At 40.7% G+C, this 27,887-nt stretch overlaps 1 protein-coding gene across 1 annotated transcript; it reads left to right on the forward strand.

Annotated features, from left to right (window-relative positions):
- The first annotated feature begins 11 nt into the window (after positions 1 to 11).
- LOC111979279 (guanylate kinase) lies at positions 12 to 25,651 on the forward strand. Its single transcript, XM_024009706.2, has 7 exons — positions 12 to 140; positions 22,487 to 22,600; positions 22,701 to 22,742; positions 22,902 to 23,137; positions 23,305 to 23,389; positions 23,487 to 23,572; positions 23,729 to 25,651. Exons 1-7 carry the CDS (start codon positions 107 to 109, stop codon positions 23,762 to 23,764), a joined length of 633 nt encoding a protein of 210 aa, XP_023865474.1. The 5' UTR covers positions 12 to 106; the 3' UTR covers positions 23,765 to 25,651.
- Positions 25,652 to 27,887: the final 2,236 nt, after the last annotated feature.

Below are 27,887 nucleotides of genomic sequence, written 5' to 3' on the forward strand. Positions count from 1 at the left end.
ATGATGACGTCAAACTCGATCTGTAATGGCTCTCACACAAGGTAGACAGAATATGGAGAAGACGCCTTGGAGACATTATTGAGATCTTGGACCGCAGTCATTGCAGATGTATATGAGGTATTTCTTCAGGCTCTTCTCAGGTAGGAAGATATACTATTTTGACCGCTAGTTTATAAAAGGTGTCAATAGCCCTGCTGTTTCCCTCTCATCACTGAAGAAGCTAGCTAGTCAGTCTGTCACACAGGCCATAAACATTGGTCAATCCGTGTTCCATTTGACAGAAGTTGATGTTTGCTTTCTAATTCTTAAATTTTAAAATGTCTTGTTTACGTAATCATCTACCCTCTCCCACACAGCTATTAGAAGGCCAACCTGCTATAGGCACCACTTAATATTATAAGTGGTGCCTAAATTAGGTGTCAACGTTTTGACACCTATTTTTATTATAGGGGACAATATGCTTTTGTCTACTTTATTGTTGAATGGGGGAAAAAGTGCCTTATTTTAATTGCATAAAATATGGATTCTAGGACCTTCTCATGCAATATGGTTTTTAGATTATTGTCAGGGGTGAAAATAAGATGGAACGGTTTGGTATGAAGTATCATCAAGAGCAATAGTGGGGGTATGCAGTCTACAGTTCTCTTGGAATCTATTTGACTATTTATCATTACCGCATGTAAGTCACACGAAAAATTCACAAATAGATGTGGAATAAGCTCCAAAATGTGGGGTGGTTCAATGGTAATAGACATTTTGCCAAGGCAGAGATAAGTGCGTGGACAGCAGTGTATGCATCAATTCAGGTTGTAAGACTTGTTTAGGCCTAACGAAAGAGTGAAATACTATAAGAAACGTGTTTTATCGTTTTCACATCTTTTCAGTTCCTTAACCGGTCAAACTGATGTCATATGGAAATCTCCCTGGTCCCTAAATGCCCTCGCTCCGCGGGTGAAGAGGAAATGAAATCACTTTTCCCACGTCAACTAGATTGTTGATGATGCATTGATAATTCTATCGGTTTATGACATTCTGGTGAGCAAGGCTTTGTTTTGTATTCTAGACCGGGGTTTCCCTAACTCGGTCCTGGGGCCCCCACTGGGTGCATGTGCTAGGGCAAAAAAAAATAACTAAACACAGCTGATTCAAATAACTGTCTCATCATCAAGCTTTGAGTATTTTAGTCAGCTGTGTAGTGTAAGGGGTCATGTTAGGAGTTCAGAAATGTGCGTTTTCAAAATGCAGACCTTCATTTGAAACCACTTCACATGCATTTTTTCCTTAACAGAAAATACATTCGTGCAACACGTTCGGCAGAAAATAGCTACATTTTCATGAAAACAAGTGCAACGCTATTTGGTTAACGGCCTCAGCCAAGTAAATGAGCTTACAATGAAAAAGCAATGTATTTTTTGCATTGCCATATTTCTAATGTTTATCATAGAAAGAATGTAGCCAACTACATTTCCTAAGTTAATTTTACCAGAGAAACACTGAGAAAAGTAGCTACATATCAGTCAGTGCAGTCTGATGGTAGAATGCCAGTTATGGTAGAATGCCAGTTTGTGATTTCTCATCCAAGTGGAGAAGTATAACTGAAGCACAACATTAGTCTGATGCTGAGCAGAAATGACAATAAGAAGCATTTTTTTAAATCTGCGTTTATAAAACGCAGCAAGATATCGTATGCCTTTTTTTTCTGCATGAAAAACACAGAATTCTGCATTAACGCGACTCCCGGGGGCCCCAGGACCGAGTTTGGAAAAACCTGTTCTAGACGAGCATCAAGTAATGACAACAGATAAGCTGAATATATCTAATTATAGACAAGTTGATTCAAAAACTTGCCTACCAAATGTCATACATTATAAGCAGAAACAAATCTAAATGAGGCTTAAACTATTCCCCCCCTGAAATTCCGCCGTCCCTGAGTAATGTGTGCAGGTAGTCTACATGAGCCTTCTGAAGTAACTGTTTGACTATCAGATGAAAACATCATGACTGGTTGTGTTTGACATATTAAAAGGTAGGCTAATACATTTTAAAAGTTAAACAACAAATCTTGACCATTAAGCCCATAGGGATCCTATTAAATTAATAGGGATTCTATATGTAATTKTATTATTAGGCCCATAAAATGTTTAAATAAAAGCACGTGCACACATAGGACATGTACTGGGAAGAAATTAAATATACTTTCACCTCTGATTTTAAAGTTAAGCATATCCTCTGTGGTGGAATTATACTAATCAAATGAGACTTCGATTTCTTCAAAACAATMTAACTTTATTTATTACTGCAGTAATGGCATGTTAAGTCACTCAATGGTGTAGACTTCAAGCKCAAATAAACAGGGTTAGGTTACAACTTTATAGTGTTCCTGAGTCCTTGTGACGAAGAACAGATATAGAAATTATACACAAAGGTGCATTGTGATCTCATGCAACAAACATCAAGATTTACATGCCGCCAAATATCTGTCTAGTTAATTTACTGCTTTTTTTTATACAGAAATACTAATGTAACCTAGGACACTAGGTCATTCCCTCAAATGATTAAGTCCAGTGTTCACCTTCCATATGGAATAAATAACCTGGAGATTGGGTCTCCCTGGCACCGACAGACAGGCACACACACTAATCATAGAATGGAATGCAGTCTTTAGGTTATCACCAAGCCATCGTAAATCTACTGTCAGCGTTAAGACTCATGATAGTTCTAAGAACCCAATTCTGTTTGCTCTCAGAAAAACAGACAGTGTGAATGTACTAATATAGGAATACATTCTAATATAAAAGTAATGTGATTAACATTATTGTTGTAATTCTACGACACCTCCCTTTTTTGGGGGGGCGGCAGGTAGGCTAGTGGTTAGAGCGTTGGGCCAGTAACCAAAAGGTTGCTGGATCGAATCCCCGAGCTGACAAGGTAAAAATATGTCGTTCTGCCCCTGAAGGCAGTTAACACGCTGTTCCCTGGTAAACCGCCATTGTAAATAAGAATTTGACTTTCACTGATATGCCTAGTTAAATAAAGGTTAAATGTATAAAAAATGTATAGATTCCACGTGTGTAGGCTATCTTACATGGCTGAACACTTTGTTCATATTGCTGACTGCATTAACTACTAATCAGTAGTAGCCTAATGAAATTAAGAGCCAACTGATTTTACATGATGAAAGTTCACTATCTGGCAAGGAGCGATTACATGCTGTGGAACAGCATATAAGGGCCAACTGTCTTAGTAAACCTAATGCCAAATCTGTAATGGCATGCAGACAGTTTCCTGTAACCTTTTGAATTAGCTTTATCGCATGCCTGTAGTCAACTCGCATGCACCCCTTGTTTTCTGTCACATTTGAAAAGTGGTGCCTCGGTGTTATGGAAATCTTATAGGCTCYTCCTATGTATGGTGACGTTGTAGACCCAATTCTTTTGGAATGTGTTAGGGATGCACAGATATGAAAMTTTTGGCCGATAAACGATATTTTCCTTGCCTCCCCAACAAACAAAAAAATATACCGATAACCGATTTATTTAACATTTGTGGCCTTTTAAGCATTCTAGTACAGTTAAATAGTTGAAACACACACACTGACCAAAAAGTTATTGTTGGCATTTAKGTATGTCCCCATTACCAGTAAAACAGAATCAAAACATTTCTTTCACTTACTTGCTGGGCTGTTTCATTGTTCATTTGTTCAGTCGTTTCATTCTCAACCAGGATTTCATCATACATGTCAAGCAGTGAAGTTTCAGCTCTGTCTGTCCGTGGCCTCTCTTCCTCGGTGCGCACTGTCACTGTGTCCGTTTCCATCTTGTCCAGCTGTGTCTAACATTTCACGTAAACCCTGTTTCTTGTCTGCATCAAAGTAGCGGTCCTTGTACCTAGCATCGAGCATGGTGGCAACACAGTAGAGGCTCCCACTGAATGCCACTGAATCGCTTGTTCACAGCCTCGAGTACTTTTGCAAGTTTTAACCCCACGGTCTGTGTCGGCAGTTTTGTTGAAGGCGTTTCAATGCCATGACAGAGGGTATCGTGTCTGCTGCAGACGCAGTTGATTAGCTTATTTCTTGAGTCAGTTGTTCAAATGGCGCTAGGAGTGTGTTCATGTTCTCAAATGCCATTGAAATGGCAGCAGCGGTATGAAAACCAGCACATTCTTGAGCATGCAATACGGCTTTCCTCAGTACGAAGTCCTCGTCGACCCACTGTGCTGTCAGACTCAGCATGCTCTTGGGGCTGACATCGCTGGTCCAAATGTCAGTCGTAAAGCTAATAGCAGTGACGTCCATAGCAAGTAGCTCATAGATGTGCGTTTCAACAATGTGTAACTCCAGTAGGGCAGCATCTGAAAAATAGCGCCTACTTGGCAGTGTGTACCGGGGCTCGAGGTGCTCGACCAGTCGGCAAAAGCCAACATCATCCACGACAGAGAACGGTTGATTGTCAAGGGCAATGAATACCATTATCTTGGCGTTAGTGGATTTTGCCTTAGTTGTCTCGCTGAAATATTCTTACTCTTTCAAGTGACTTGAACTTGTTTAGTTGTTGGAAGTGTGCYCTAAGTATTTTTCTGCTTTTGTTCTGTGTAGCGCTGTATTTTTTTTGTGGCGTCATGACGTCATCTACCTARTTTATATAGGTATGCACGTCAGCTTTGATATCAGTTTTGCACATCGGCGTTAAACTAGACATCATGCCGACGTTGGCATTTTTAGGTAATGTCGGCCGATTCCGATATGCTTACCAATATATCGTGGATCCATAGAATYTGTTAAAGATTATTTTCACTAACTTGTCACCTTCTTTGGAAATTCACAATTTCTGGCTGGTATTCTGATTGTAAGTAAGAAAAAGCTATATCTAGACCCAGCTATATTTATATGGATGGCCAATGTTGCAGTTACTTTATTAGGCATGACATTAACAATATGGTTTATATTCAGTCTGTCACAACAACATATGGACAGAAAATAGTGTGACTCTTTACATCCCAGAGTTAAGCCCATTACTCTGATTCTGGCATTGAAAGGAGCTGTCCATTTGTTTGTGGTTTAAATATTCAAGAGGTGGTGGAGAATGAATGAATGCCTGTCACCTGCAGTTGTCAGGAAAAACCTTGGTGCATGGATTCTTTTCTCGCAGGGGGTGACCRGAGGATTGGGTTAAGCTGAAGCTGGGTTTCTCAGGTCTGATTAGCCTATTACAAGAGAGAAAAATAAAAAGAGTATGGAAATTAGCTTATGGATTCATAGGCTACATGGCTATTWTTACAAACTCCTTTTTCTGCAGATATCTCTAGTTCCTTTAAATTAGCATCTATAGATTTATGCGGAGGAGGCAGCACTATAGCTAAATATGACACGTCATCCGCATCGAGTGTTATTTTTGGGCATCTACCCTAACCCACTGACTGTTCAGCAAGTAGCCTATAGACTAGCAATGCATAGATGGCATGGTTGTTTAAGAGTGAGATGCAATATACCTATTTTGTGGAATGAATAGGCCTTTATTTAGTAATTTATGAGATATCGGCTAGGTCTTCATATGTTTGCAATGTTTAATAGTAATGGAATAGGCTGTGGTATGTAMACTGTTGTATGATAGATAATTGTTCGTCTGAGTTTTCCATGATTGGTTTATAATTTTCATAGCCTAGATCCGGAGTGTCAAACTCATTTTMCCCCGGGGGCCGCATTCGGTCTTCAACGAGGTCCGGACGGCCGCTCTGAAAATGTGTTATTTCCTGACCTAAACAATTTGCAAAAAAAATATTCCTCTATACATAGTTTTGAGAATTATTGATTCTCCCTGACTGTCTGGCTTTCATTTCAATGATTATTAGAGAACAGGATACAGTCAAACTGAATGTAGGCCCATTATCATTTCAACATGGTTTCAATTTAGTTTATAGTCATTTAAACGTATGAGTTCATCCCCCCCCCCCCCAAAACACACACACATATTAGGGATGCAACGATACACAGTATGTTATCACACCGTTCGGTACGCCCACTACGGTTCAATACGCACACATGAACCGCGGAATTACAGGATGCCGGTCATCTTCCTATAATTTACAAAACCTACTTATTGCGCTGCAAACTACACGCACGTTGTACATTCAGATCCACAGAACCAGASGCACAGCTTGTGGCCGTTAGGGGGCTCCTGAGGGCTGACAAACTTTACTTCATAGCAATGTCTCAATGTAGTGACCGCAACCCCCTCCCCCTTAAATAACTAATCTACAATTTGCAATGACATCAGTTGACAACCTCCCTAAAAGAACCCCATGAAGAGAGGGGAAACTAAAAACATTCTCTCAGCTCCAACGTGAGAAATAGGGAGCGCTAGTGAGACAGAGAAGCAAATTTGAAGAGGAACCAACGTCTTTCAAATCCYCTTTGTAAGAACATTTTGGATTCAGCGTTCAATACGATAACGAGGSTAAGAAGACCATAAAACAGTCTGCAAGCATTGCTTTGCCACTGTCGGCTACTCGAGTGGAAACACTCCTAACATGATGTCTCATTTACGTGGCCATCACCCGGCTGTATCCCTTGCAGGTGGAACTGGAGCAAGGAGAGTCAAAGTAATTCCCAAACACTATGAAACATCACGGAGAGAAGCTGAAAACGAATTGACACAGACACCCTATCTAGCTCTCTCKACTGATAGTTGGACCTCCAGAGCAACTCAAAGCTACCTCACTGTGACGGMTCACTATGTACTGGATTGGGAGATGAAGAGCCACAGGTTGTCCAAGCTAAGAAGCACTTTTTTCCTTTAATGTTTTTTTCTCCCCTTGATTTCATACAGTAGAGACAGAAAACAGGCCTAGTCAGTCATGCTGCCATTTTTCTGAATGTAAAGCTTTGCCTATAGGCAAAATAAAGAGTTAATTGTTTAAGGGTGATGTTTTTATTTTTTTCTTACATATAAAGATACAGAAACCGTTACCGTGGTCCACAAACCGTGATGCATACCGAACTGTGGGCCCACTGTGCTGTTGCATCTTATATATATATACATATCTATATCAATCACAGTGGCTTGCGAAAGTATTCACCCCCTTGGCATTTTTCCTATTTTGTTGCCTAACAACCTGTAAATAAAAAAATATATATTGTGAAACAAACAGAACTACTTCAATACTTTGTAGAGCCACCTTTTGCAGCAATTACAGCTGCAAGTCTCTTGGGGTATGTCTCTAAGCTTGGCACATCTAGCCACTGGGATTTTTGCCCGATCTTCAAGGCAAAACTGCTCCTTCAAGTTGGATGGGTTCCGCAGGTGTACAGCAATCTTTAAGTCATTCTACAGATTCTCAATTGGATTAAGGTCTGGGCTTTGACTAGGCCATTCCAAGACATTTTAAATGTTTCCCCTTAAACCACTCAAGTGTTGCATTAGCAGTATGCTTAGGGTCATTGTCCTACTGGAAGGTGAACCTCCATCCCAGTCAAAGAATCTCAAAGACAAACAGGTTTCCCTCAAGAATTTTCCTGTATTTAGCACCATCCATCATTCCTTCAATTCTGACCAGTTTCCCAGTCCCTGTCGATGGAAAAACCCACAGCACGATGCTGCCACCACCATGCTTCACTGTGGGGATGGTGATGAGAGGTGTTGGGTTTGCGCCAGACATGGCGTTTTCCTTGATGGCCAAAAAGCAACATTTTAGTCTCATCTGACCAGAGAACCGTCTTCCGTATGTTTGGGGAGTCTCCCACATGCCTGTTTGGTGAAAACAAAGTGTTTGCTTATTCTTTTCTTTAAGCAACGGATTTTTTTCTGGCCATTCTTCCGTAAAGCCCAGCTCTGTGGAGTGTACGGCTTAAAGTGGTCCTATGGACAGATTCTCCAATATCCGCTGTGGAGCATGGCAGCTCCTTCAGGGTTATCTTTGGTCTCTTTGTTGCCTCTGATTAATGCCCTCCTTGCCTGGTCCATTAGTTTTGGTAGGTGGCCTTCTCTTGGCAGGTTTGTTGTGGTGCCATATTATTTCCATTATTTTTAATAATGGATTTAATGGTGCTCTGTGGGATGTTTTAAGTTTCTGATATTTTTTTATAACCCAACCCTGATCTGTACTTCTCCACAACTTTGTCCCTGACCTGTTTGGAGAGCTCCTTGCTTAGTGGTGTTGCAGACTAGGCGGCCTTTCAGAACAGGTGTGTGTGTGTGTATATATACTGAGATCATGTGACACTTCGATTGCACACAGGTGGACTTTATTTAACTAATTATGTGACTTCAGAAGGTAATTGGTTGCAGCAGATCTTATTTAGGGGCTTCATAGCAAAGMGGGTGAATASATATGCACGCACCATTTTGTTTTTTTTCTCTCCACTTGACCAATTTGGACTATTTTGTGTATGTTCATTACATGAAATCCAAATAAAAATGTAAATTACAGGTTGTAATGCAACAAAATAGGAAAAACGCCAAAGGGGGTGATTACTTTTGCAAGGCACTGTATACACACACACTACCAGGCAAAGGTTTTAGAACACCTACTCATTCAAGGTTTTTCTTTTATTTACTGTTTCCTACATTGTAGAATAGTAGACATCAAAACTATGAAATAACACACAAGGAATCATGTAGTAACCAAAAAAAGGTTAAACAAATCAAAATATATTTTATATTCTTCAAAGTAGCCACCCTTTGCCTTGATGACAGCTTTGCACACTCTTGGCATTCTCTCAACCAGCTTCACTCTGCGGTCCAGCTCATCCCAAACCATCTCAATTGGGTTGAGGTTGGGTGATTGTGGAGGCCAGGTCATCTGATTCAGCACTCCACTCTCCTTCTTGGTCAAATAGCCCTTACACAGCCTGGAGGTGTGTGGAATCATTGTCCTGTTGAGAAACAAAGTATAGTCCAACTAAGCGCAAATCAGATGGGATGGCATATCGTTGCAGAATGCTGTGGTAGCCATGCTGGTTAAGTGTACCTTAAATTCTAAATAAATCGTGTCACCAGCTAAGCAACATCACACCACCTCCATGCTTCACAGTGGGAACCACACATGCGAAGATCATCCGTTTATCTACTCTGCGTCTCACAAAGCCACGACTATTTGACCCCAAAATCTCAAATTTGGACTCATCAGACCAAAGGATAGATTTCCACAGGTCTAATGTCCATTTCTCGTGTTTCATGACCCAAGCAAGTCTCCTGCTTCTTATTGGTGTCCTTTAGTAGTGGTTTCTTTGCAGCAATTCAACTATGAAGGACTGATTCATGCAGTCTCCTCTGAACAGTTGTTGAGGTGTCAGCAATTTCTGAGGCTGGTAACTCTAATGAACTTATCCCCTGCAGCAGAGGTAACTCTGGGTCTTCCTTTCCTGTGGCGGTCCACATGAGACAGTTTCATCATAGTGCTTGATGGTTTTTGCGACTGCACTTGATGAAACTTTCAAAGTTCTTAATGTTCTGCATTGACGGACCTCCATGTCTAAAGTCATGATGGACTGTTGTTTCTCTTTGCATATTTGAGCTGTTCTTGCCATAATATGGACTTGGACTTTTACCAAATAGGGCTATTTTCTGTATACCCACCCCTACCTTGTCACAAGACAACTGAATGGCTCAAACGCATTTAAGAAGGAAAGAAATTCCACAAATTAACTTTTCACAAGGCACGCCTGTTAAGTGAAATACATTCCGGGTGATTACCTCATGAAGCTAATTTAGAGAATGCCAAGAGCCTGCAAAGGGGGGTGCTCAAGATGGCGGCATGAGAGGGTGTAACATTTCTAGTTGAGGAACAATTTTATGGTTTTCTCACAAAGTTTATAGTTTTAGACTGCAGTTGCAATTTGTTTTTTCACAAATTATATCTAACCATACAATGTAGCTATTTTAACCTGAAGAAATCAATTGATTTCAATGCTGAGGAAGTAAAAACTCTGAAGTAGCAGAACGCAACATTGAAAATTCAGGTTGCAAAGCAGGAGAAGAGACTCACTGAAATGGAGTCAAAGGTAAACGAGAATGACCGGTATAGTTGGAGACAGACACAGCAAACCTTCTTGCCACAGCTCGCATTGATGTGCTATCCTGGATGAGCTGCACTACCTGAGCCACTTGTGTGGGTTGTAGACTCCACTCCGTCTCATGCTACCACGAGAGTGAAAGCACCGCCAGCATTCAAAAGTGACCAAAACATCAGCCAGGAAGCATAGGAACTGAGAAGTGGTCTGTGGTCACCACCTGCAGAACTGGGGGTGTCTTGCTAATTGCCTATAATTTCCACCTTTTGTCTATTCCATTTGCACAACAGCATGTGAAATTTATTGTCAATCAGTGTTGCTTCCTAAGTGGACAGTTTGATTTCACAGAAGTGTGATTGACTTGGAGTTACATTGTGTTGTTTAAGTGTTCCCTTTATTTTTTTGAGCAGTGTATATTCATTGGCAATATTAACYTCAAAGATAAATGTAGTAATAAACAGATTAGGAATATTGTTTGATACTACAATTCCCTCAGCAAGATTCTTTTGCTCATATCTATGGTGATATACAATTGGGGAAAGCATGGAAAATTGCTAACAAATATTGTATCAGTAACAAAGTAATGGAAGTTTAATTTAAAATGTTACATGTTTTGGAAAGATTCAAGCTGAATATTGACTATAACTGATGTCTGTGGAATGGAGAAGGAGACCATTTTGCATTTGTTTTTTGCCTGAATTTATAGTAGAATTTTTMGGGGGGATTGACATATAGAATTTCATTACAAAAAAATAGGACAGGTTGTATTATTTAATGGCTTTGATATGATTTATTTCAGAAATTCTGACAGATGGAGTATATTTATTTCAACTGCTAATAATACTAGGTCAATTTCATATTCACAAATGCAAATGGTCTAATTCAAAATCAAACTTTATTCACTTTATAAATGAATTTAAACATTATGGCACTACTTTAACTGAAATGAAAAACAAAAAGGCAATTAACTTGTATTATTAATGAATATGATTTGTTTGTTTAGGATTCCTGGCAAGGTAAATAGTTTGTATGCTTGTTTGCATGTGACTATTCCTCTTTTGTTTGTTGATATTTGTTAAGAAATTTAAAAAGTCGGCAAAGGGTGGCGTCTTTTTAGTCTCAAATATAAAATACATTTTGATTTAACACTTTTTTTAAAGGTATTTTACATATTGTCTAATAGTTCATCTTCTATTATTCTACAATGTAGAAAATATAAAAAAATAAAGAAACCCTGGAATGAGTAGGTGTCAACTTTTGACTGATACTGTGGTATGTATGCATGTACACTACCGTTTATTTTTGGAGTCACTTAGAAAAGCAGATTTTTTGTTGTACATTTTAAAATAACATCAAATTGATCAGAAATGCAGTATAGACGAGAAAGATCACTGCTATAGCCATCTCTCTGGTTGTCCACAAGATAGTGTCCACAAGATGGCAGCAGTACAAAAGTTTCAGATGGATAACTTGGTGTATGACTGATCCTCAAGACTTTTAGTGTGAAGTCCCCATGTACATTTGGGCAAATTGTGAAGGAGACATTCGTATTCATATTAAATTCTGCAAGAATATCGTCAAATCTGTTTACTTGGACTTCTTGATTCAGCTTTCCAAGTATTAGTAGCCATATAAGTTCAACATTTGCAAAATAACCAGTTTTCATAACTCTGAATATCCTTATTATTTTTGTCCAAAATGAAAGGGCATGCTGTCGTACAAGGTTAGAAGCTACTTTTTACGACATATACATGGTTTCCGGATACTCCCGTAAAGCCCAGCTCATTGGCTATCTAGCTAGCTTTGTTTGACCCCGATTGGTGCTGATTTGACAGATAGTCATTCAAGTGATGGCCGCCCGCGTCATCGGCGTGCCATGAAGGCGTCGCTCTCTGACCAAATATGGTGTCCTATAGGATGTACTACACCCCTAATGATATAATGAAGTTTTGTTACCTTCTAGGATCTCAGCGGAATAGATGCGAATGTGATTTGACTCGTTGAAACAACGTTTAGGGTGAGATGTTCACAGATTACTCTCATTGCAAATTGAACGAGTGGAAATACAAAATCGATCGTGCATGCTATATGGACCTTTTTTTAGGAAATGAATAAGGATTTTATCTAACAAAACGACACTTCATGTTATCTCTGGGACCCTTTTGGGTGATAAATCAGAGCAAGATTTCAGAATGTAAGTACACATTTCACCTTCAGAGTTAGGTTTGATAAATTCATCGCGGTGAAAGTGTTTTGTTAGGAGCTCTCAAACAAAAGCATGGCATTTTTTTGCAGTAGTAGCTACTGTAAATTGGACAGTGCAGTTATATTAACAAGAATTTAAGCTTTCAGCCGATATAAGACACTTATATGTACTGACATTTGTTTCTCTAAAATCTGCGATCTTGACAACGCGCTGCATGACTTTACAACTGTCCCGTTGACGGGATGCCGATCCTTTTAAGCAGACCACCATAGTCCCTGTGCCCAAGAACACTAAGGTAACCTGCCTAAATGACTACTGACCCGTAGCACTCACGTCTGTAGCCATGAAGTGCTTTGAAAGGCTGGTCATGGCTCACATCAACACCATTATCCCAGAAACCCTAGACCCAGTCCAATTTGCATACCGCCCTAACAGATCCACAGATGATGCAATCTCTATTGCACTCCACACTGCCCTTTCACACCTGGACAAAAGGAACACCAATGTGAGAATGCTGTTCATGACTACAGCTCAGCGTTCAACACCATAGTGCKCTCAAAGCTCATCAATAAGCTAAGGATCCTGGGACTAAACACCTCCCTCTACAACTGGATCCTGGAATTCCTGACAGGCCACCCCCAGGTGGTAAGGGTAGGTAACAACACATCCACCACGCTGATCCTAAACACGGGGGACCCTCAGGGGTGCGTGCTCAGTCCCCTCCTGTACTCCCTGTTCACTCATGACTTCACGACTCCAAGGCCAGGCACGAACGACTCCAACACCATCAAGTTTGCTGATGACACAACAGTGGTTGGCTTGATCAACAACAAGACAGCCTATATGGAGGAGGTCAGAGACCTGGCTGTCTGGTGCCAGGACAACAACCTCTCCCTCAACATGATCAAGACAAAGGAGATGATTGTGGACTACAGGAAAAGGAGGACCGAGCACTCCCCCATTCTCATCTACGGAGCAGGTTGTGGACACCAAGGAACTTGAAGCTCTCATCACCAACAAACTAACATGGTCCAAGCACACCAAGACAGTCGTGAAGAGGGCACGATAAAACATATTCCCACTCAGGAGACTGAAAAGATTTGGCATGGGTCCTCATCCTCAAAAGGTTCTAAAGCTGCACCATTGAGAGCATCCTGACTGGTTGAACCACTGCCTGGTATGGCAACTGCTCGGCCTTTAACCGCAAGGCACTACATAGGGTAGTGTGTAGGGCCCAGTACATCACTGGGGCCAAGCTTCCTGCCATCCAGGACTTCTATACCAGGCGGTGTCAGAGGAAGGCCTTACAAATTGTCAGACTCCAGTCACCCAAGTCATAGACGGTTCTCTCCGTTACCACATGGCAAGCGGTACCGGAGTGCCAAGTCTGTGTCCAAGAGGCTTCTAAACAGCTTCTACCCCCAAGCCATAAGACTCCTGAACATCTAATAAAATGGCTACCCAGACTGTTTTCATTAACACCCCCCCCCCCCCCCCCCACACACACGCAAACTGCTGCTACTCTATCTATGCATAGTCACTTTAATAACTCTACCTACATGTACATATTAACTCGACTAACCGGTGCCCCCGCACATTGACTCTGTACCGGTACCCCTGTGTATATAGTCTCGCTATTGTTATTTTACTGCTGCTCTTTAATTACTTGTTCCTTTTATTTCTTATTCTGATTTTTTTAAACTGCATTGTTGGTTAGGGGCTTGTAAGTATGCATTTCACTAAGGTCTARTCAGGTTGTATTCGGCGCATGTGACTAATACAATTTGATTTGATAGAGCTCTATAGTTCCTCTGTGGAGATGGGAGAACCTTCCAGAAGGACAACCACCTCTGCAGCACTCCATCAATCAGGCCTTTCTAGTAGAGTGGCCAGACGGAAGCCACTTCTCAGTAAAAGGCACATGACAGTCCGCTTGGAGTTGATGAAACCAAGATTGAACTCTTTGGCCTGAATGCCAAGCATCACGTCTGGAGTTAACCTGGCACCATCCCTACGGTGAAGCATGGTGCTGGTATCAGGCTGTGGGGGATGTTTTTCAGCGGCAGGGACTAGAACCCGATCGAACATCTCTGGAGACACCTGAAAATAGTTGTGCAGCGACGCTCCCCATCCAACCTGACAGTTTGAGAGGATCTGCAGAGAAGAATGGGAGAAACTCCCCAAATACAGGTGTGCCAGGCTTGTAGCGTCAGACCTGAGGCTGTAATCGCTGCCAAAGGTGCTTCAACAAAGTACTGAGTAAAGGGTCTGAATACTTATGTAAATGTGATATTCCAGTTTATTTTATATACATTTGCAAAAATGTCTAAAACTGTTCTCACTTTGTTAGTGTGTAGATTGAGGGGGGGAAACTATTTAATCAATTTTAGAATAAGGCTGTATTGTAACAAATTGTGGAAAAGGTCAAGTGGTCTGAATACTTTCTGAATGCACTCATATAATGGGTCGTCTGACACCCCTGGCCTACAGACAACCTAGCGATAGCCTTCTTTCAGGTATGTCACAAACTGATGGCCAGGGTTTAAACTGTGTACTGAGAGGTGATTGGAGGGATTAACGATTTGGTTTCACTATGTTTGCGCGTGCGTTCATACAGTCTGCCACCACAAACACATTTGACTGGTCCCAGGCTTCAGCATATAATCGTGCTGCTCAATTCACCTTCCTATTCTGTCCTCACACATCCTGTTGCTCACCCAGCTCCCTCACTCACAAGTCTACTGACGGTGACCAAAGGTAAGGAGGAAGAGCGACTTTAGCCAATATGGTTAACAACTAAATAGTTTGCTTAATTTCAGTTTGAGACTAAACAGGCAGTCATTATGTAGAGATTAGAGTAATTGTGCCATCGAAACCGCTGTGAAAATACATCTTCCATAACTAAAACATTTTTTGTATTTTCAGCTGTTTGAATCTGGTGTACAAAACCGAAAGTAAAATATGCAGAAACTAACCTTAAGAACGGGAAGTATAGAAATTAGGGTTGTGCTGAGTACTCGGACAAAATGAGTATCATAACTGATATGGAGAATTTTCCGAATAAGATTTTGACACGAGTATTTTTGTTGTAATTTAACTGATCGGAAAACTATTTTCAGCTGCCAGCATTTCTCGCTCTCACTCAAACAGTGTAAAGAGCTGCGTGCTCTAAACAACTATTGGCTAGTTCTTCTGTCTGTAAAGAAACGGGCGGGGTATCGATTGAGCCTGCTGCAACGATTGGATTACAACAAACTGCTCTCAATTCCCAATACGGACACGCGCAGCTCTGTATCACTCACTCGTCTCAGGGCACAAATTTCATCTTCTAACGTGTACGATCCGTAGCTAGTCATTGTTGTTCAATTTAGCTATTTCCAGACGACTTTGCTGAGGCCATATGGTTGTTTTTGTCTGTCTACTTGACATTGTTTGGTAGACCTACCTTGTCTGTCATTGTCGTGATCAAAGCCGATGCTTGCTATTATTATTTATTCTCGCATAGGCATGTTTACCGAGCGACATATCATTAGGAGAAATAAAAGACCATTGGCAATTTTTAGCATGTAATTGTTGGTGGGGCAAACACCCCAATTTGTAATTTGTATACATGCCAGCAAAGCCACTAGACAAGACACAGCACTAAATAATACATGCATTACACTATAACGGTGACTAACTGCCCACAAACTGTTAGGGCCTACTTAAAGTTGTCCCAACAGCAGAGCTTTTTTCTTCAGCGGAGCCTTGTCTGGCAGCGAAACAGTTAATTCAGCCTCATGTACTGCCTTTATAAAAAACAGCTGATATTGCAGACTTGCCGAAACAAATGTGGTTTCTACTGACAATTGAGATGTACGAACTGTGGCATAAGGGGACGACGAGCGGATAAGAGGCAATCCATTTCAATTAATCTACTTTCTAAGCTACAGTATGCATATTACATCATTTATGCAGCAGCATACAATACATTTTTGGACACCTTGCTGTGCTCACTTGAACAGGAAGGTGGTGCATTGGTCCTTTGTGGGCAAATCTCATCAAAGTCTGGCATTCTCTGAAGTTATGGTGCTTTCAGGCAACTGGGAACTCTGGGGGGGGGGGTGACAACAACAATGTTGAATCATGACACCAGTGATCTTCAGGTCAGCGCTCTAGAAAGAGGCCTGGGTTCCTGACATAGTTGGATGACCGTTCAAAATATATTTTCCCAGTCTGATCTTGTTTTTTCCCCACTTTCCAGTTGTCTTGAACTCACTTGAACTCCAGTTTTTAACTGTGCAGAAGTCATTCTGGATTGACAGCATGGCCAATATTCAACCTTTGATGGCCCAATACATTTTTATGCTTGGAAAATGACTTCCAAACCACTCATTGTTGAATGTGTTTTCCAACTTGTTGTGTAATGTTTATGGCCGATGAGCACATTACGTTTTGTCATATGAAGAGAAATTATAGATAAGGATTTTCCAGTAGATTGTTGACTTGATTCATGATGACTGCTAGCTAAGATTTTGAAAGTATGTTGTCCAATCAAAGCTGCGGTAGATCTAACGTGATTTGATGTCATTTTATCTGTGGACCATAACCTTGAGCCTTCTTGGATGGGCACTTCTAATGTAACTCTATGGCAGCACCCAAAGGGCTTGAATTTACGAGCTCTTCCTGTAGATTTTGCAGTGACGTAGTGTCCCCATGAGTGACAGAACACTGAGCCAATCACGGCACTAGAGAACATTACCAACCCTTATGCTCCGTATTTTCCGCTGGCTGCTGCACCACCACAGAAAGCACTGAGCTAGGCTGAAACACCTGCATTTTGCAGATGCCTTTAAGAAAGGAAAACAGAGACCATGTTTGTATGCGTTTTATTAATTTAAAGATGTAATTTTTTACTTTACACGTATTAATGCCAAAATAACATGCAAAACGGGCAACAAAAAAATATATACAATTATAAAACGGGTGACAATGTTTTATATGGCCCTAGCTAAACAGGTGGGGTTCAAAACCGGTGGGGCTCTAACCCACCAGCCCTGCATGATGGGTCGCCACTGAAAATGACAATTGTATATTGTTTATCTTGATTTACAAATGTCAGGCGAGAATGTTGCTCTTGCAAGTGAAACAATATATGGGTCAAGTGAATTAGCCTACCTTCATCTAAATCTCTGTCTGGAATAAATGTAGCCAGCCATGCATCCGGCTAATAAATAGCCTATCTCGTTGATAATTGAATAGGACTAATTAAGTAAATTGTGCATTGTCGTCTGTCGGGGTTGCAATGTGTGTGAATGAATGATTTTTATTTAGTATTTTTTTTGGTCAAATCCCCAATTGGCAACCCATCCCTTATGGGTTTAATTGACACAAACATTACATTAATTCACGTGGTGATAATTCCTCCGGTGTTTTCTGCATTGCGCATCGCATAAAGAGTGAAAAAATTTAAATGTAAAAATCAATACATAAAAGTAAATAAGGTTATCCAAACAATAATTATCACTATATACAGAAAAATGAAATGGAAGGCTTTTGAACCCAGTCTGGCACAAAGAAGATTCATATGGGAGACAAGCATATACACAATCTATATACACACGTACCATTTACCACATAGACGCTAAATATTTTTACAATTTAATTATAGGCAGCACTTCTTGTTTTATCTAAATATTCCTCAAACAGAAAATACACAATGGACAAACATTTCAGTTTCTCCTCATCACTCAGCCACACAATGCCAGGTATATCTGGTGTGCTTTCTGGAATAAGACCAATTGTTTATCGTGGTAGAAAGGGCTATGTAACTTGAAGAAATAGAGGGTAAAATGGGTTTTGTTCTCTATTTCTTCAAGGTCACAATAGTTACGTAGTCTTTCCTCTTCAATTTCACCTCTATACCGACCTGTTTTCAATACACAGAGGCAATATCCCGGATCTCACCTGTTTCAATACACAGAGGCAAAATCCCCGATCTCACCTGAGCACATAGCGATCTCTTGCTTTTAAGTAGGTTATACATAATGTATCTCTCACACACAAATTCACCCTTAATCAAACAAAAGGTTCTCAATTTGGGTTTATGATTAATCTCCTCCATCCATTTTTTTCTTCATATTGTATCAACAGTTAAAATAATATTGATGTCTTCTTCCTTTATTTGGTTTTTGTACAGATGTTCAGTCAATGTTGAAAAAGGTCTGACATTTGAGTTGCCCAGGCAACTATGGGATAGATCCCATTTGAAAAACTTCGCTAGCTATTCTGGCAGTTGGCATATTCCAGTCTCACCATACACGCCTTCCATCTCAACTCACAGCCCATGTCCCCAGTTATTGCAAGTATAGTTGCAAACTTGTGGACACGTAAAAAGTAACGTACTGCTCTGTTATGGACATGTTCGTTTTTGAGATACCTCTTAGCACCACACACTCCTGCTAAATAGTCCAGAACAGGAGACACGCATGTCTGATACAGTTTGGAATACGTATCATAACCAATATCTTAGAGMTTTTTTTTRRRCCTTCATATAACTCCCCCAAGAGCTCTATTTGCTGAGTCGGCCAGGGAAGATGTTCATCAATCAAAGGACCCAAATATTTATCATTTCTAGTAAACTCAATGTTTACACCAAAAAAACTGAAAAACACTTCTCTTAGTACCTGGTTTTCTAAAATGCATTCTGTGTTTTTGTCTGGTTGATCATGAGTCTTTTTTTCTTCTTTTTTTTTACACAAATTGACTGCACATAATAACATGTTCTTCAGGTCTTGTTCAGTTTCTGCCATCAAAATAATATCAGCATGTAAAAGGATACTTAGCATTTCATCATATCTTACTCCAATATTTAACTGTTGCATTTCTTTTGCCAAATCATTATTAAACATGTCAGAGTCGGTGATAAGGTGTCTCCTTGTTTTACACCCGAGGATGTGGGAAACCAATCTGTACCATATTCATTAACACGCACACAAGCAATTGGTACTTTGTAAAGAGACTGGATTGCGTGATAAGGTCAACCCGTCTTTAACAAACTATAGGCTAAAAGGTCCCTATTTGCGAAATCAATGAAACATGCAAAAGTAGTCTTTGTGTAATCTATTTCTTATTATTGTACAGATCAAGAAGATATGATCTATACAGGCTCTGGATTCACACAAAATCATTTTGTTCTTCCACCAGAATGTTTTGATTCTCCTAAAAGGTCATTAGCCTATTGGTTGAGAATGAATTAATATAATTTATAAACCGTACTCAAACTTATGCCCCTATAATTCAGTGGCACTCTGGTCTTTTTACGAAGATTTGGGAATGGGATTCACTATAGACTTATACCAGGTAGATGGCAGTATACTGTACTCAAAACAAATGTGTAGAAAATCATATAGGACATCAATTAATTAAGGAGATTTAAAACTTCATTGGGCAGTTCATCAATGCCAAACGCTTTCCCATTGTTTGCTGCGTCAATCACCTTAACTTCTGCCACAGACAGCTCCTCGTGTGTGTACAGTTGAAATACACCTTAGCCGAATACATTTAAACTCAGTTTTTCACAATTCCTGACATTTAATCCTAGTAAAAATTCCCTGTTTTAGATCAGTTAGGATCACCACTTTATTTTAAGAATGTGAAATGTCAGAATAATAGTAAAGCGATTTATTTATTTCATCACATTCCCAGTGGGTCAGAAGTTTACATGCACTCAATTAGTATTTGGTAGTATTGCCTTTAAATTGTTTAACTTGGGTCAAATGTTTCAGGTGAATTTTGACACATTCCTCCTGACAGAGCTGGTGTAACTGAGTCAGGTTTGTAGGCCTCCTTGCTCGCACACGRCTTTTCAGTTCTGCCCACACGTTTTCAATAGGATTAAGGTCAGGGCTTTGTGATGGCCACGCCTATATCTTGACTTTTTGTTGTCCTTAGGTCATTTTGCCACAACTTTGGAAGTATACATGGTCATTGTCCATTTGGAAGACCCATTTGCTACCAAGCTTTAACTTCCTGACTGATGTCTTGATGTTACTTCAATATATCCACATAATTTTCTTTCCTCATGATGCCATCTATTTTGTGAAGTGCACCAGTCCCTCCTGCAGCAAAGCACCCCCACAACATGATGTTTCCACCCCTGTGCTTCGCGGTTGAGATGGTGTTCTTCGGCTTGCAAGCCTCCCCCCTTTTCCTCCAAAAAGAACGATGGTCATTATGACCAAACAGTTCTATTTGTTTCATCAGACCAGAGGACATTTCTCCAAAAAGTACAATCTTTGTCCCCATGTGCAGTTGCAAACTGTAGTCTGGCTTTTTTATGGCGGTTTTGGAGAAGTGGCTTCTTCCTTGCTGAGCGGCCTTTCAGGCTATGTCAGTATAGGGCTCGTTTTACTGTGGATATAGATACTTTTGTACCTGTTTCCTCCAGCATCTTCACAAGGTCCTTTGCTGTTGTTCTGGGATTGATTTGCACTTTTCACACCAAAGTACGTTCATCTCTAGGAGACAGAACGCGTCTCCTTCCTGAGCGGTATGGCGTCTGCGTGGTCCCATGGTGTTTATACTTGCGTACTATTGTTTGTACAGATGAACGCGGTACCTTCAGGCATTTGGAAATTGCTCCCAAGGATGAACCAGACTTGTGGAGGTCTACAATTGTATTTATTTTCTGAGGTCTTGGCTGATTTATTTAGATTTTCCCACGATGTCAAGCAAAGAGGCACTGAGTTTGAAGGTAGGCCTTGAAATACATCCACAGGTACACCTCCAATTGACTCAAATGATGTCAATTAGCCTATCAGAAGCTTCTAAAGCCATGACTTTATTTTCTGGAATTTTCCAAGCTGTTTAAAAGCACAGTCAACTTAGCGTATGTAAACTTCTGACCCARTGGAATTGTGATACAGTGAAATAATCGGTCTAAACAATTGTTGGAAAAATTACTTGTGTCATGCACAAAGTAGATGTCCTAACCGACTTYCCAAAACTATAGTTTGTTAACAAGAAATTTGTGGAGTGATTGAAAATGAGTTTTAATGATTCCAACTTAAGTGTATGTAAACTTCCGACTTCAACTGTACATACGTGTGGGTTCTAACATTGATTTCCATTTTAGTTCTCAGGGAAAATGTCTTTATAAAAAAATCTTCCTCAAAATATGTCACATTTTTGTTACCTAAGAACAAACTAGCAAACCCCTTCTCCCACTCCTTAAGTACCTGTGTAATATATCAGAGTTCAGCCCCCCTGACTTCCATTGGAATTTTCTAATGTTGTTTTGGTCCTAACTTGTTTATTTGGCTCAAACTGTTGAGGATTTCTTTTCTGTATCTTCTCAAGGTGTAATAACTGCCCTCTCTGATATCTGTTTGAATAGGTGTAGTGTAAAATGTTCTCTAGTATTCCTATCTTTACACTGTAAAAATAAGTACTCAGCCTTGTGCATTACTGACCATATTAATGAATGCGTGAAGCAACATACTAATGCCCTCTGAGTGATAGTGCACTTGAGGTATAGGCTTTACCGGCATTTAAAGCGCACTTCTGGGTTTTCCGATTTACGAGTATCAAGTGTGATAGAGCGGATACAATTACGAGTATGATGAGATCGGCACGTAGAACAGTTTTACCGCTTCTTAGGCTTGCTTTCAATGAGAATGACAGATCGAGATCTCACATTTCTATGCAAATTTGTTTAGGTTGTCCAAAAGTTTACATATTACAGATTTTAAACAGTCATTCCAGACTGAAAAGCTGTACTGAAATCACTTCTTCTGCCTTGTAATCGGAAGCAGCAGAGTCATTTTAGGCTCTCCGATTAGATTGTTCCATGGTGGTGCCGTGGTAACGGCCTAACAGGACATGATAACCACTGTAGGTGTTGGGGATATTTGGTCAAACTAGTCTTGCTTAGGATGTGTACTGCAGATTCATCAGTTTTTATAGGATACCTGGTTCGTCATATTCAGCCCTTGGGCCTATTTGTGGTGTTGTTTAGACCAGGTGTATTACACCACTATTTGAATAAAGGCAACTAGAGATTTACTAGTTTCATCATGTGAATAAAGGATAAGCCTAGGTATGTTTTTAATCTCAAGAATGACAGCTGCTGCGCCGGGCCATTTCTCCTCATGACACCAGTTCCAACCGTTTGTCTCGTTACATAACTCATGCCATGAAGACATGATGTAACCACCACACCCTGTGCAGTGAGGAATTCCAGACTCTGTTGTGTTCTCTCATCTTACCCTGTCTCTCCTCCTCTCCCCCAGCTATGGCAGGACCCAGGCCAGTGGTGCTGAGTGGCCCGTCAGGGGCTGGGAAGAGCACGCTGCTCAAGAACCTGCTCAAGGAGTACGAGGGCGTGTTTGGCTTCAGCGTCTCGCGTAAGTGTGCTCTGCACCAGTCCCCCGTTAACTGTGTAAAATGTCAGGGAGGTGTCAGTTACAGAAATAAAATATCTAATTGTGTGCGCTCATCCTTTAGATACAACAAGGAGCCCTCGTCCTGGTGAAGAAAATGGCAAAGGTAGGTAGGGTTTTTAAACTCCAAGATAGACACTTGTGCTCCAAATCCTCCTGTTGCYTCACTTTAATTAGCTTCAACCATCTTTGGGCGACCTATGCTGTCCCCTGTGTCTTTATTATTTTCAATAACCAACCTTTTAACATGAAATTGTTGTTTCAGATTACCATTATGTTACAAGGGAGTACATGCAGGCCAGCATCGACAAAGGGGAGTTRGTTGAAAGCGCAGTGTTTTCGGGGAACATGTACGGGACGAGCAAGGCCTCGGTGCAGGCCGTTAAAGACAAGAACCTGATCTGCATCCTGGACATCGACATGCAGGGCGTTAGGGCTGTGAAGACGACAGACCTCAACCCCATCTACATCTCGATCCAGCCTCCGTCCATGAACATACTGGTGAGAGCCAGGAGGCAATATAAAATGGTGTACCAGGGTCATTTTTGTCTTGTTTAACTTGTGTATAATTGGTTATATAAGTACAATATGGTTATAAAAGTGTAGTAACTCCTGATCTAACGCTAACCCACCCATGATGATCTCCCTCTGACATTTTGGCATTTTAGGAGAAGCGTTTAAGGGACAGAAATACTGAGTCAGAGGAGAGCCTCCAGAAACGTTTAGATGCTGCTCAGGTGGACATGGAGATAAGTGAGTCTGATTCTGGAGAGACTTTGGCCTAAAACAGAGTTGTATGTTGAGAAGTTCTTGAAGGATGTTGTCTAAAACGGTTCCCCTGATCTTTCAGGCAAGGAACCGGGCATATTTGACATTGTCATTGTCAATGATAATCTCGACGATGCCTATGGGAAGTTGATAGACGCCCTTATTGAGGTGAGTTTGTAGCGACATAACAGAGCTGGGTATGATGGACTGGGCCATATGCACCATTTAACATAATAGATATGTGTCAGTAAATCATTAATAGATATGTCAGTTGATTTTCACCATCTCCAAAATGTCATCCTCAAACCTACTTTCTTTCTTCAGGAAATCAAAAAAGTTCAGAAAAACAACTTGTCTTAAGCGACGAGAAACCTGACAGCCATCCTGGCCACTCCTTACAAAATGGCAGCCCTCCTATTCCAATCCTGAACATTCCGTCAGATACCGGTGTTGGAAGGAACTACAGACAACCTGCCTCGCCCCGAACCACAGATGGTAGCCTTCTGAGTGCGCAGGAATATCTTTTTACATATTTGGAAGATAGAAGTGAACTATTTTGCTGTATTTATTTATTTGGCTGGTGGTCAGCTTCAAAGTTGTATTTTGATCCACAAAGAAAAATACTCCATTAATGGTTAACCTGGGACTACRTTGTTTTATTTTACTATGAAGGAGTACTGCACACCGGAGTTTCTGCTGCCAAGTCATTCTTCTGTGCATCTACCAGTATTATAGCCCCTAAGCATTCTATTTGTATTCACTCTGACCATAATAACAAGACCCATTCCACCTAGTGCTCAGCAAGAGTGGATACTTGTATGGTATGTTCGCAAATGTCATGGCTTGCCCCGAAGTCTAGCCCTGTCAGTACAGCTTCGGAACATTGCTGTTCTGTTCCTGTCTAGCAGAACTGACCTGAAAATGTGGTTGTACGGAAATGCGTTGGTTGTCATTAGCCACAACACGGTTCCACAGCTATAMCCAGAAAGGTAAAGAGTAGGGAGAGGCCCAGGCCTTTCATTCCTTTTAAGAGAGATTGTTGGCTAACAGTATTGTCAACATAGAGCAGCTAACAACCAATCACAATGCCAGGGGCTTGGGCACTAGCTAACTCTGGCCCTTGCATAGTCATACAGGGAAGCCCCATCCATTCATATACATTCATAGCCGATCTCAGGAACTTACTGTAGCCTAGCTGCTGTTTGCTAGGGATCCTAGTCAACTTGTGTGTGAAGCAATCCATGTTTGAAGTTTCCCTGTAGGTTTTACCATACTATTGAAATTATAGAATTACTTAATTTACCAATAAAACAACAGATTGCCAATTAGGATTTACAATCATGTTAATCACTAGAACAGCTATACAGGAAGCTGCACTTCCTGAGACCACGACTTGCCCCGGATCGATTTTTGTTCACTGTTGTACAGGCGTGAAACTTTTATATTGTATATGTTTTGTATACATCATTATTTTACAAATCTCACCTGTAGTATAATATGCAGCGGGTTCTTTTGGACAGAAAACAATTGAATGAGAATAAAAGATCAATGGCATATTTAAATAACTGGAGCAAATAGTGTCCGCCCTTAAAGGAGAATAAAGAAAAGCTTAGAACTAAGCACACGAAGCATCGGCTTTACTTGAAACTGGCTACATTGAATTCAACAAAACCGGTCTTAAAAAAGGCTACATTGTCTCAGCAACTTTTGATGTCTTTTAAGTTTGTAGTTTGACATGCCTTGTTTTACAAGGCAACTTCCATTCACAACCCAAATTGAGTGCATTAGTAACTTTTATTTGACATAGGCTACTGTGGCACTGCTTGTCCTTTGTATTTGATCTCCCTTTGAACATGGAATTCATTACTTTGCACAAATTACTTAATGAAACATATTTGACTTTTTCACTAACCAACCTTTCAATGATTTAAGGCTTGATTCAGTCTAAAGCTGAAGCGTTAGATTCATTGATAGAATTTAAGGTAATTTATGATTGAGCTGACATGCAGRGTTTACCGTGAATGCAGTCTCCACTAAAGCGGAAACATTGCCTTTCATTTTAAATCACGCTATAAAGCTGAACTTCGCCGATGCAGATTGAAGCCCTGCTTTGCATGTATAATTGTTTACATTGGCCAGATATTGACAATTCACCCAGCCTTCAAGTCCTTGTTTTACAAATATGTATGTCTAGTAACATTTTATGTATGTGTTTTACAACTGTAGTAAAGTCAACTAATGAAACTATATTGCCTGGATATCCTTTTATTTTCTACACGTAGTGATAAGAGAATTTCCAATCCCAATGATAATAACAATCAATCAATAGCTCTGACCAATTCCCGAGGTTTGTAAGACCATGGGTATAATAATAATTAGTCACTCAGCTTATACAAAAGGTTAGTACAGTTTATTCAGAGAACGTTCTAAAGTCAAGAATACAATACATTTTCTCACGCCCACTCATTCACACAACCATACACACACACACACACACAAACAGACGCACATGCACACAGACAGACGCACACACACATACAGACGCGCACACATGTCCTGCTACCCAGCCGCCAGAGATTAGTGTCCTTGAGACATACTCCCTGTTCTCTCCCAAATCTCTAGTCAGGTCGGCACCAAGCTCAGACAGTCTGTGTTTAAAATACCATAAAGACATGTTGTTTTACCCTCATTCTGACTAGGACTACACATTTATTGATTATGATTTAATACGTTCTAATCACTTTCATACAATTATATGTTTCAGGGCGGAATATTCTAATCATTCAATTAACCGATAATTCTCACCTAACACGTAGTGATCCAGTTTTCAATCAGTAACTGAAAACAGCCAATGATTTGCTGAACATTATGGCAGAATTATGGCAGGTTGAAGGCCAAGCACCTGACCTGAAATATGTCATCAATAGTTAGAGCTACCATTGTTGACTCCTAATTCTAGCTAGTATTTCTTAGCCCTACACTTCAAAACTCTTAGCCCTACACCTACACTTCAAAACAAAAAAAAACGTCCTCACTGTCAACTGCGTTTATTTTCAGCAAACTTAACATGTGTAAATATTTGTATGAACATAAGATTCAACAACTGAGACAAACTGAAGTTCCACAGACGTGATGAACAGAAATGGAATAATGTGTCCCTGAACAAAGAGGGAGGGGGGGTCAAAATCAAAAGTAGCAGTCTGTATCTGGTGTGGTCACCAGCTGCATTAAGTCCTGCAGTGCATCTCCTCCTCATGGACTGCACCAGATTTGTTCTTGCTGTGAGATGTTACCCCACTCTTCCACCAAGGCATCTGCAAGTTCTCGGACATTTCTGGGGGGAATGGCCCTAGCCCTCACCCTCCGATCCAACAGGTCCCAGATCTCGCTCCAGAGTACAGGCCTCGGTGTAACGCTCATTCTTTCGACGATAAACGCGAATCCGACCATCACCCCTGGTGAGACAAAACCACGACTCGTCAGTGAAGAGCAGTTTTTGCCAGTCCTGTCTGGTCCAGTGACGGTGGGTTTGTGCCCATAGGCGATGTTGTTGCCGGTCATGTCTGGTGAGGACCTGCCTTACAACAGGCCTACAAGCCCTCAGTCCAGCCTCTCTCAGCCTATTGCGGACAGTCTGAGCACTGATGGAGAGATTGTGCGTTCCTGGTGTAACTCGGGCAGTTGTTGCCATCCTGTACCTGTCCCGCAGGTGTGATGTTCGGATGTACCGATCCTGTGCAGGTGTTGTTACACATGGTCTGCCACTGCGAGGACGATCAGCTATCCGTCCTGTCTCCCTGTAGCGCTTTCTTAGGCGTCTCACAGTACGAACATTTTATTGCCCTGGCCACATCTGCAGTCCTCATMCCTCCTTGCAGCATGCCTAAGGCACATTCACGCAGATGAGCATCTTTCTTTTGGTGTTTTTCATAGTCAGTAGAAAGGCCTCTTTAGTGTCCTTCATAACTGACCTTAATTGCCTACCGTCTGTAAGCTGTTKGTTTCTTAACGACCGTTCCACAGGTGCATGTTCATTAATTGTTAATGGTTCATTGAACAAGCATGGGAAACAGTGTTTTAACCCCTTTACAATGAAGATCTGTGAAGTTATTTAGATTMTTATGAATTATCTTTGAAAGACAGGGTCCTGAAAAAGGGACGTTTCTTTTTTTGCTGAGTTTATATCTTAAAGATTCAATCTAGTTGAAGATATAGACTAGAGTGGGGGTAGGCAATCCTGTTCCTGGAGTACTGCAGGATTTTGTTCCAACTAAGCACTATGCCTGAACAACTGAGCCAATGGATCAGTTCAGTGATTGCCTAAATTCAACACACCTGGTCTTCCAGGTCAGTTAAATCAAAAGACATGAAGTGCCTGCAGCACTCCAGGACCAGGGTTGCCTACCACTGGACTAAAGGAAGACAATACACAAACATTTACATTCAGTGAATACCAACCAATTGTTTATATAAAACCTGGGAT

Source organism: Salvelinus sp. IW2-2015, linkage group LG19 (genome assembly GCF_002910315.2).
Source record: "Salvelinus sp. IW2-2015 linkage group LG19, ASM291031v2, whole genome shotgun sequence".
In the NCBI taxonomy this organism is placed as follows: domain Eukaryota; kingdom Metazoa; phylum Chordata; class Actinopteri; order Salmoniformes; family Salmonidae; genus Salvelinus; species Salvelinus sp. IW2-2015.